General features: G+C 37.2%; 2 protein-coding genes across 2 annotated transcripts; both read left to right on the top strand.

Moving 5' to 3' along the window:
- Positions 1-754: 754 nt before the first annotated feature.
- On the top strand, positions 755-2,617 carry LOC138190393 (myb-like protein AA). Its single transcript, XM_069133179.1, has one exon. The coding sequence runs from the start codon at positions 755-757 to the stop codon at positions 2,615-2,617; it is 1,863 nt and encodes a 620-aa protein (XP_068989280.1).
- A 4,180-nt stretch (positions 2,618-6,797) lies between these two features.
- Positions 6,798-10,372, top strand: bc10 (BLCAP apoptosis inducing factor bc10). Its single transcript, XM_046611311.2, has one exon. It carries the CDS (start codon positions 7,285-7,287, stop codon positions 7,525-7,527), a length of 243 nt encoding a protein of 80 aa, XP_046467267.1. The 5' UTR covers positions 6,798-7,284; the 3' UTR covers positions 7,528-10,372.
- Positions 10,373-12,570: the final 2,198 nt, after the last annotated feature.

The following is a 12,570-nucleotide window of genomic DNA, read 5'->3' as shown; positions in this document are numbered from 1 at the left end:
TACTCTGTCGAACCAAGATTCAAACCTTTAATCGAAACCCCTGACGAATACCCTTTGTTCTCATAACGAATGCTCCCAAAATCGAACGAAATAAACGGAGGAAAACGCGGAACCGTAGTGAAGCTTTGGGAACAATATACTCAGCCGATTATATTAAACGATCCGCACGAAATCCCGGACTCTGTAAAGGAGCCTTATCTCAATAAACCGCAGAATTCTAACCATACCATCGGAACTTCTGAAGATATTTGCTATTACATGGGAGATACAGAAGAACGAATAAAAGAAAGAAATAAGCTGTTCGAGCCCCCAACGCGACCCAGAACAATTAGCGAAGAAGACGCAAAGATTAGGAAAAAGGCAAAAATTATTCCTGAATACCTCCCGTTCAAACTTTCAACGATTTCCAACTCCTTTTCCTCCGACACGGAATCTAAAAGTTGAAATAAACCTTATTAACAAAAATTCAAATTCAGTCATCACATACGCATCGGTTATTGATCGGGGAACCCATAAAATAAGGAGAGTTGTTCAGAACATCACAGCACCCCAACTCGTTATCCATATTCATAAAAACGAGTCAAAAATATTTTTTTTTTATTACTCTCAAGCTCCCCGCTATCAAACCTGTCCTGTCTCTCTTCCGTCTCAGCAGTCCCCGGAATTGTCGCTATTATACGAATCCCGAACAATTAATCCCCATTTCCAACCCAGTTATAAACAAATAAATCCGATTGTGCAATCCCAACATTAAATGGGAAAGGAAGACCCTCCTATCGATAAAAAACGCCCAGCCGTAGTACATACTCCGCCTTCAGACCGACGACTCAGATCACAAGTTAGTACGCAGGGCACCCAATTATTTGAAGGACAATTAGAAAATTTAGAGGAGACGAACGCGTCAGGAAACTCAAGTCTAACTCCCGAACAGTCACAAATCTCCAACGAAAATTCTAATCCAACGAATAAAAATTCTCCGGAGAACTCGAGAAAAACAGAAAAACCCACTCAAATACTTATTCAAACGCCTGATTCGGAAAATCAATCCCAAACACATATTAAGATTCCTCAGGAATTCAAAATGGTGAGCGAACCCGTTGCAAGTACAGGCGCAACCGCCTTACCCGCACCGACTTATCATTATATCTCAATTAAGGATGCCTTAGAGGCAGTCCCGGTGTTTGACGGCAATCCGTCCCAGGTTAGAAGTTTTGTGCAGGGATGCAAGGATGCACGCGAAATGGTTCCGCCTCAAGTCGAATTAAGCCTCGCGCGAATAATACGTGATAAAATCAAGGGAGTAGCTCGACGTGTGATCGAGAACGAACGGTTCGATACCGTAGACGAATTAACCGCGCGAATAAATGAGCTTTATGGACCAGCCAAATCCGTTAATCTGTGTCAGGGTGAACTAGGGAAAATTTTCCAAAGACAGAATGAAGACGTCGTGACGTACGCATCAAGGGTACGCGAAGCAATGGAAAATATAAGACAGGCATTCTTGCAAGAACAACGTAAAGATGATTTCGAAATTTTTACGCGAAATACCGAAGCGGATGGCAGAGCCGCTTTTCTGCGCGGATTAAGACCCGAAATCGACGGAAAAATCCCCACAGTACCCGGTACTCTAAAAGAACTGGCCGACGCGGCAATGAAAGTAGAGAAACAGGAGAAAATTAAAATCCAACTTAGACTAGGAGATCAACCTAGCACAATTCAAGACGCTACGATAAATTACGCGATGTTTCAACCATACAATTGCGTTGTATGTGGAGTAAACGACCACGATAAATACGATTGCCAATATAATTTAGATAAAAGCTATTACGATCACCGTAAACCTCGGAACCAAACTTATGTTACCCAAGGTAATCGAGCAGACTATAGGGATAATTATAATTCGAGAGATGCTTATTCGGATGCTCGACGTAACTCGAACACCTACCAACTGCAAAATACCACTAACTCGCGAAATCAATTTCCGAAACATCAAAATCGTCAAATAAATGACCAACCGCAACCCGGTTACGATTCAAGAGAAAATCGTCCCAATCGACAACAGGGACCTCCGAATTTTAGTAACCAAGACAATTACAGTAATCGAAGGTCGAACTCCCCTAATCAACAAGGTTATCTTAGAAATAATCAATATCGCGAAAATCGCTATCAAGGGAACAATCAATACCGCGGAAACGTTGATCCCAACAATAACTTGTACCGTGAGAGAACTTATTCAAGGGACCCTAGCCCGCAGAGGTCACAATCAAATTTCAGACAGGGAAATCAGCGTCCAAATCAGTACGACGATAATCAAATAATTAGACAAACGCGTTATACTCCGCAAACAAATTATCAGCCCTACAATTCGAACCGACCTGACGAATACCAGACAGAACAACCACACGAACACTGTCGATATTGCAGAAACTACGGTCACTTAATCAGTGAATGTCCAATTAAAGAGCGAAGTGGTAGATTAAATCAAATACCGCTAGAAAATCGAGTCTCATTTTTGGGAAACGGGAAGAGCCTGCCGAACGACGGTGCGACCTCGGAGGCTCTCAAAATACCCAACCGCACCTTGTCTATTATACAGGGCGTACCGATAGAAAACTAGTGACGTTGCCTACAAGCGATATGGAACAAATAATTATAGATCCGCCTCAAAATTCCGATAACAAATCAATCAACACGATCATAAATCCAGAGAGTATAATCCCTACGATCAAATTAGAAGCGAGCGAATTACAAAATCCGAGTACATTCATGTTGCATACAGGCTCCGACCTGAACATTATAGAAAATAACTGTGTAAGGTCAGAGATCGAAATAAACGAACAAAAGAAATTTAATCTTAGCGGAATAGTCCCCGCGTGCGTAGAAACTATGGGAGAAATTCCCATAAACGTAATAGGAACCGAAGCTCAATTCCATATAGTTCCGGAAAATTTACCAATCCCACAGGACGGAATAATGGGATCCCAGTTCTTCAACGAAAATGGAGCTCAGATAAATTTTGATAAAGGCACATTAGAATTCGGTAACGTACAAATCCCATTTCTAAACCAGCAGGAAAAAACGACTCCGTATAGAGCGCAGACTGGCAACTGCGACAAACTCGCGGAGACCGAACTAGGCGCCGAGGTTTTACCGCTCCTAGACGTAGAATCTAACGGGTGTCTCGGTTATACAAAATCCGATTTAAAGACGGAAATTTCCGAACCTCTTAAAGGAAAGGAAAAGGTCAAAAATCCGGAAGATGTTATCGTAATTCCATCGAGGACACGGCTTGGCATCCGTATCAATCTCGAAAAAACTGAGTAAACCGAAGGGTACCTACCTCTGATAGACGCAGGCGACGTCTACATAGGGAACGCGTTAGTAGCAAATCGATATAATAAAGCGTACCTTTATGCAATTAATACGTCAGACTCGGAAGTAAGGCTGAGGATTCCACCGCAAATCCTGGAGGAAATGAGTGAAACAGAGGACTCTTTAGAATCAGATACCCAGAATTTTAAAATCAAAAGCGAGAATGCAAAAGAAACCGTTAATTATAAGAACATACCCACAAAATATGAAATATATCCCGACGAATGCATAAAATACGACAATGAATCCGTGAAAAACGATAATAAATCTACGAAATATTCCAATAAATCCATAAAAAATAATGACGAATATGCGATAAATCCAAGTGAATCCAATGAATCTGTGAAAAACGATAATAAATCTACGAAATATTCCTATAAATCCATGAAAAATAATGACGAATATGCAACAAATCCAAGCGAATCCAATGAATCTGTGAAAAACGATAACAAATCTACGAAATATTCCAATAGATCCATGAAAAATAACGACGAATCTGCGATAAATCCAAGTGAATCCAATGAATCTGTGAAAAGCGATAATAAATCTACGAAATATTCCAATAAATCCATGAAAAATAACGACGAATCTGCGATAACTCCAAGTGAATCCAATGAATCTGTGAAAAACGATAATAAATCTTCGAAACATTCCTATAAATCCATGAAAAATAACGACGAATCTGCAATAAATCCAGTTGAATCCAATGAATCTATGAAAGATAATGATAAATCCATGAAAAATAATAATGAAACTACGATAATACCAAGTGAGTTCAATGAATCCGTGAAGTATGAAAATAAAACTACGAGTAACAAGTGTAAAAGTAATTCCGACGAATCCGAGGAAAATAATAATGAATATTCCGACGAATCCATAAGAAATGATAATTCTGTAGTAAACCTGAGTGAATCCAATAAACCCATGAAACGAGAAGATAGATCTCAGAAGAATCAAACTAAACCCAGTAAACCCACAACGAGTAAATTAAACGAAATCAAATTAATGGGACAGTATATTACTGACAACGCAAACAAGGCTGTAATAAATAAACACACCTCGATATTTAAAGAAGAAATAAATCAATGCAATAAAAACCAAGAGAAATAAATATACAAGAAGACAAGAAATAAAGAAGTCTACGCGAATCCGCAAATCTAAACCCTATACGAAAACAGCCGAAGACCAGTATAAAAGGAAGATAACGTGCGCAATCCCACGGAATATCTCTACGCAAAACACGAATCAACCTAACGAAATAAATATCCCAAAAATAAAACGATTATTCATGGTTCAAAATTCCCACGACGACCTAGTCAAAGCCAGGGTCGAGCTTTTGGAATCCTTATTGAGATTAGAACACTTAAATACCGAGGAAAAAGAGAATGTCTATAACTTAATCCGAGCAAGCGCAGATATATTTCACCTACCAGGCGATAATTTAGGATGCACTAAGGTAATTAAACATCAAATAACTACAACCGACGAACAGCCAATAAATACGAAACAATATCGCTACCCACCAATCCATGAGAAAAAAGGTGTGTGTGTGTGTCAGCTCCGACGCACGACTGGCGTTTACCTACTCCTTACGAACAATAATTATGATATATATCGAATTTAAAAAGAGGGTAGATGAACGCACTTTCCAAAACGATAAGAGAAACAAACATATACCTGTAATTATTCGGATTATTTTAACTTTAATCACTAGATGATTTGTTTAATGATACATAAAAATACACGTATCAATGCATAGAAGTACAAGAAAACTTTAAAATCAAAACATTAAAAGTTGATGGTTAGGTTGCTGTTGCGTACGTTGAATCTATACAATGAATGCTACTAGATGTATCGCGGTAGCTTATATTTATTACACAGCATGCATACCCTGTACTCAGCAGCAGCGTACAAGTTGCGGCAGAACTTCACAACACTCCCGTACAAACATACGCACACATTCAACTCCCAGACCAGAGGTAGTGAACTATACAGTGAGACTACGAGGCATCGCGCAAAGAGGCGACCCCGAGTATAGGATACGCTCTGTAATGTATCCCATCTCATTGTTTTGCACGTTCAATCCTACAGATATATATTTTTTTACCCCACACAAAATTTCCGTACCAGGCCTTATAACTCAAATCGTTTCTTAAGGAGTAAACTCCAAAAATTTTAAAACTCACGCTTCCCCTACTCCAAGAAGACACAAATCCAACCACACAATTCCCCGCTAAAAGCCACCCGCTCACAATTAACAACCTTCGTCAAAATCACGATTTCAACTACTACATCAACATTTCAATTTTGCAGATGAATCTCTTGGCAAACCAGGAAAAATTGATCACACTATTCACTGATAGATTTCAGCTAGATATGCGAACTTTAGAAATAAAGCGAGCTGGTAATATTATTGTTGTAATATGCAATAGAGTCATGCCAGATTGGGCAAAGAGCGTGACCCGTCAGTTGTTATGGAACGACGATCTGCCACCAATAATCTGCCACCAATAATCTATAATTATAGCGTATATACCGACTACATCCTTAGCGATATACATAGATGATAAGGATCGTAGTGAAGTTGAATTAGACGAAAATTCAGATACTATGTCCCTCTCTTTCGCCGGCTCGGGGAAACTTTTTCTGTCACCAGGCTGCCACCATACTGTATATGCTCTAAGGGGCTTCTCTACCTAGGGATATTTATAATAGCTAGACGGTTCCTTGAACCTTCCGGTTACAAGAATCTCACACTCAGGCTAGATTTTCACATACAGCAAACAGCTGGACGCAGCATGCTATGATCGGTCAATTCACCAAAATCACCATTTTGTGATGTCTAACTTAGTGATTTTGGTGAAATAACGAATTAAAATATGCTGCATCCAGCTGTTTGCCGCACGTGAAAATCCAGCCTAAGGACTAAAGAGGCGGTAACAGGATGAGTTCTAACATGGACATAGGAATTATACTGGATATGTTCCGATATACACTGCGAGCACTGTAAGCATCTCTGCTGTAAGGTGTGACGTGTGTACTGCGAAGCCGTTCCTTTATAGTTAGCTATACTGGTTACTGTTTAAAACGGAACACAGTACAGTATACGGTGATCGACATTTTTTGGCGTTATTTTGATTTCATACATAATATTTGTTTCACACTACAATAAACACAATTTCTTCAAATTTTTCATTTTTGTTTTTAACGGCCGGTATTTTTAAATGACAATATTCAATAATAATAATTATCAATAGTGGAAGCTGTTAAATTTCTGAACGCTGTTGATCACGTGATCAAAGCACTGAGAGCACCCTACCTCGAAAACGCCAGTGTTCACAGTAGAAAAATGGCGACAATTTATGACGTCATATATTTCCCTAGGATACTGCGACTGTATACAGTCAGTCTATAACGGAACGAATTTCTCCCCAGTAAGAGCACTGAACAGTGCTCGCAGTGTATATCCGCACATACCCACTATGTCCGTGGGTTCTGCAAGCCAATGTTCGGAGAATAACTTGAATTCCGTAACTAATTATAATCATTGGAAAGTACAAAAGGTGGGTAAATTTGATACCAGTGCGAGTCTCACCAGATAGGGATTGGAGCAGCCGTGAATAATTTTCGCAACGTGTGATAATTGACAATCGAAAATCGCAATTGTCTCTTACGTATGATGCGGTCATCCACGCGTGGATAGTCTGACTACTACGCAAATGTGAAATCACTTGCCAAAGCTAACCTCGTATGCTGTGAAAAATATAACGCGAAAAAAGTGACGATGTAAAACTTCGTTGATGAAACGTATTAAATGTTTATCACTTTCAAAGTGGCTCAACCATCTGACGTTTCTAAACAACGGAAGCAGATTTGTGGTTCAAGGTGAAATCATTGTACCTGGAAAAAACAATGTATTGCCTACAATGGTTGATTCCTGTTTTACTAATACCAAAACCAGTGAATCCTGCGTTACTTCAGACTCATGTCATGTTCATGATACTGTATTTAATTGGTTTTTTCCTTGAAAGAAAGCCATGCACCATTTGTAGTGTTGTCTTTCTGGCCGCTGTATTCCTAATATGTTATAGCGGTGTAGGTAACTGTCTCTTCTGGAGTGCAAATTGCGACAGTGTCAAGTGTGACTATGGTTAATAGTGAAATTATTGACAACATAGGATTTACCGAAATGTCTCTAGCTTGTCTAGAAAGTGCGATTTTATTATTATATGTACATATTGTTATTGTGATTAACGAGAACAGGCAAAGTGGTGTGAGTGTAATTGAATGACGGATTCGAACCTCTAGCATTTCTATGAGCACGCAGCATGAAAAAGTTTGGGAGAACACGAATTTGTATATACTTTTTCTTGCCATGATCTATACCAAGAAGCGGCAATCTTTATATGCTGAATTATTATAAAAGAAGCTCTAGTAAATTATTTTCTAAAATTCGTCGTTTTTTAGAATACTTCATTATTGTTTAAAACAGTCAAAATGAGACCAGTTATTGCCACAAATCAAATCAACAACAGTTCTTACAAAGTCGTCATTTGTTCCATCAAGAAGTTGTTCGTCAATTAAGCATGGACTGTTATTGTGCATATTATTTGTAAAAATTAATACATCAACGAGTTTTCAATTCATCTGGCAAAAATATCTCTTCGAAATGCTTAAAAATTAAAACATTTATAGTTGATTGGTTGGTTGTTATGGATGCTTGTATATTTTCTATATCCCAATGTGAGAAACAATGGATTTCGGATGACCGTATATCCAGTGATCATCAGCCTGTTCTGCATTTGAATGATTTATAATCGAAAACTGCCGCTGTGAGAAATCAGTCACTCTTCCATGATTCCAGGGGTTGTTCTTGGGATACATATTAATTCTATTTACACATTATTCCACATACATGTTATTCATACAGAAGTATAAATTGTATCATTTATATCAGCATCAAATACTACCTAGAATTGATCACAAAAATGTACACAATACTCGTACCTATAGAACTTTTGAAATTTACCACCAGAACAATAATCATGATGATTAACCAATTCAATCTAAATACAAATGTTGATTCATTAAAGCATTGATTACATTTCATCCGTTCTCCTTTTAAACATTGAATTAATGGTGAGAGGATATAGCTTGAATTTATTTAACTTAATTTTGAGACATATCCTATTGTATTTAGAATAATCAAGGTATAATGTACTCTATGTAAATTTACTCCTACCTGTTTTGTTTGGTTTAAAATAAAGTCTTAGGAGGGCTTCCATCAAAGCCAAAACATCAACAATGAGATAAAAATTTTCAATCTTACTCCAAGAACACCCTCATACAAAATATAATGTACAAAAATATTCTGTATTCTTCCGAGTTCGTTTGTTTTTGATTTGACTTATTTATCAATATTTTATTCAATTTTACACTATGTCTTTATTTACAAACAGTTAAAATTTCATTCTGACCTGTAAGTTCCCGTTGGGGCACACGTTTTTATACAAAACTATTTTTGTAAAAAACAGAGTCTGTTAGCTAGCCAACCAGCATTAGATTTGCATTAAGATAAGAGTGCTCTTTCTTTGCGACCTTGGTACAACTTGTCAGCCACACATTAATGAAATTTCTGATATTTTTGCTTAACAGTACCTTTAGTGTTTTTGTTTCATTCAATTACTTACAAGTTTGTCGTATTGTTTGCAAAATTCACAATCTACTATTACCATTAACGCTGATTATAAAAAAATGTACATAATCAACCGTCGACACGAACGGTCGATGTACCCTATATCTAAGAGGTTTTTTACTAACTGGACTACGATTTTTAGAAATTGTCAGATGGTAGTATTAGATGAGACAATACCTCGTGATTTTTTGCAAATTCTTGAACTTAAACATATGGCAATGCATTTTTCTCTAGATTATTGTATTCTGGAAATCGCATGTCAATCAAAGATATTCGAATTGAATGACTGTGATTTTACAAGGATGAAGTTAGTAATGTGACTATAATGATGCATATTTAGAAAAAATCGTTACTTCGCACCTTTAGGAATATTTGAAATTGAAGTGAAACATCATAAAAAATCAAAGCCGACTCCTTGAAAGTTCTAAGATTGCACAATATGATTTTTCTCTTGATGCTTTGTTACGTTGATGTTATTAACTTCAGCCTTATGTGATTTTCTGCACACTTGCTTATTTAATCCTGACTGTCATTGTATTGATTACATTTAATTTATTCACAATTTTCACAGGTGATGTGGTTTAAAAAATAAAAAACCATCGTTAGCAATCTCTCAAATTTTACCTGATAAAATCAGGAAAATGGTTTAATGAATTTGCATGTATCAAGCCTAGGTGATAAACTTGTATCAATTATATAAGTTATTCAAAATATGCTTGCTAAATTGAAGACTTGGACTTGAAGAATTTAATTATATGTTTTAATATTTTCAGTGAAATAAGTACAATGTAACGGTAACTTAATATTTATATTCACTACAAGGCACAAATCGTCCTCAAATTAATACTGCAAGCTTGAAATGATCAATTACCCGGATAAAATGATCATTTGCTATGCTAACTCGTCCAGCTAAACAACTTTTTATAACCTTGTGAACTTGAAATCTGCAGCATTAATATAATATGTATCTGCAGTTTTCGCAAAACTTCTTCACTGTATACAAGAGTTTTCTTGAGATTTAGTATGAATGATAAATTTGTAAATTAAGTTTGAGAAAATTTGGTTAAAAAAATTGGTATGCTGTAGGTTAGGTACATTTTTATTCAAATAAATGCTTGGAACTTCAGTCCACTAATGTAATATAGATTCACTACCTCTATTTTGAAAGTACTAGTAAATTAGGTGAATTAATATCACGGTCTTACATACGCCACGGTTGAAGTTAATACACTACATACAGTTACATGCACTACATTCAAGTTGTATTTCGAATAAACGAAACACGTGTTTTAAATATGACTATTTCACTTTTGATTGATTTCTGATATTATGAATGATCGAATCAATTTCTAGCACACACCCTTATTCGACAACCTATTGCAAAACATTACTACCTGAATCGAGCTGGGTGATAAAGTAACCAAACAAGGATCAGTAGAACTTCTGAGTTTTCCCCCACGTATATTGGTACTACAATATTTTCGCGGCGCACTCTCGAGAAGCAAATTTCCATATGTTATTATTATTATGATAAACGCTACCCACTTTAGGCCGTGTTCGTAACTTTACTAACAGTACTGAAAATTCCCTAGGACAGAGTCAAAGCTATCCACGAATTTGGAAGCGCAAAAGAGATGAAAGATTGCTGACTGTACTGTCTGTCAATTTTTAAACACGGACTTAGTCAAATTCCTTCTAGACATTTATTTTTGTTGCTGTGGTAACAGAATGTCACAGGTTTGTAACATCCGACCGGAACGTCCGTATGTTTTATCGACTATTATTATTGCACATCACTTTTATCAACTAACCTAACTCGAAGTACGAGAACCTTGTAACCATAAGGTATTAAAACAACTGTCTGACTATTTGGAATATCCCTAGATAGAAATAACTATGAAATTCACTAACCAAGGCTTAAAAACTACGTTATGAATTCTTCGCACTACAAAGAGCTATAATATTATTATACGTTATTATATATCATTGTCATACTAACACCATAATTAACTAACAATTATATATATATATAACTATATCCAATTATTATATAATACTCGACAATGCCATTTGTGCATTCGGAGCTCAGAGCTACACTATAAGCAACTTACGCTATACCATATAGCCTGGAGTATAAAAGACTGTAAAACCATAGATAAGTCTGTAACTAATATATTGTAAAGATAGCACTGCTGCAATAATCCATAAAACCAGAGACTGCAAAACCTTCAAAATCGTGAATACCAATTATCCGGCATGAATCATACCTCACTCCGTAACGCCAGATTGTAGGCAGCGCGCACAGCGTTTTGAAGGCAATGCAGATCTCCAATGTGGAGCCATACAGAGCTCCATCTAGAGAACACATTAGGAAACTTAACGGCGAAACGATTGAAGGTCAATCAACTCACGAAAGGATTCTGTAAGGCGAAACAACCAGATAGCATTACAATAAATATATCAATACACTAACAAGCAACCCTTTTATGTGAGCAAAGCTGACACCAGTTTTGAGGTAAAACATAAAAAACCATATCCATAGCTCCTTACAAGTATTTTACGACACCAAGGAATAAACTCGAAGATGTATACGTGGCAACGCCCAGTGCCAGGCAACCAACAAACATAAGAATAACGTTCTAATATCTTCCAAGCCGATCTATATCAATATAAGAATTGATAATTACAGAAGAGAATTATATACGAAAGCACACATGTAAACTTGCTCTAAAAATTATCAAATTGTTAAATACCCTAAATCTGTTAAGATTGTTGTAACACAAACACCTAAGAATACTCGCAGCAGCGCAATCTTAATAATATTAAGCAGATAGCAACTATGTCTCATAAGCAATCGCTATTGTACTCCAGGTGAATAACGACAGTAATCAATTATAATGTATATGAAATTTCACATATTTACGCGCTATGAAACTAACAAAACGACAAGTAACCGAATGGCAATCTTAATGTATAGACTTTTTAACGAACAGCATAGTGAGAATATTTAAGAAGTAAAGTACTATAGAATCCAGTGCATCGTGACCCCGAAAATGCACACGGCACTAACGTGCACTACGAAACATGGGTCACCTCTAGCGGACACGCACTACGATCACCATATTAGGAAATAGCTGCTAAAATCGGCCCAGGTCCTAATGCCCACCGGGGGAAGAAGCACGGTAGCCAAGGGGCCAAGGGGGGCTTGCTGCCCCAACATTAAAGCCCACGCAGAGTGGAAAATTACAGCGCAACGACCCGACGCCTATACCACCGCACCAACACAGCGTTATACCATATGTAAAAAGCTTGCAATATAGTAATAGCTAAAGAACTAAGAACATGGGCGAACATGCGCCGAAGATATCGTGCCCTAATTATAATTCCTAGAAAAAGGGGGATGGCGCGCAGAAGTTGACAAAGGTTAAAGAAGGGGATCGTTCTGCGCAACGATCGACACCTATAAAAACGGCGACCGATCATCGGCTCGTCCTTTTCGCTTC

Source organism: Neodiprion pinetum, chromosome 2 (assembly GCF_021155775.2).
Source record: "Neodiprion pinetum isolate iyNeoPine1 chromosome 2, iyNeoPine1.2, whole genome shotgun sequence".
NCBI classification, from domain to species: domain Eukaryota; kingdom Metazoa; phylum Arthropoda; class Insecta; order Hymenoptera; family Diprionidae; genus Neodiprion; species Neodiprion pinetum.
The sequence above is the reverse complement of the archived record's forward strand: the minus strand, read 5'-3'. Positions and strand labels throughout refer to the sequence as shown.

What these genes read in the sequence shown, in the direction of transcription:
- LOC138190393 (XM_069133179.1), top strand. Translation starts at nt 755, where the DNA reads ATGGGAAAGGAAGACCCTCCTATCGATAAAAAACGCCCAGCCGTAGTA.
- bc10 (XM_046611311.2), top strand. Translation starts at nt 7,285, where the DNA reads ATGTATTGCCTACAATGGTTGATTCCTGTTTTACTAATACCAAAACCA.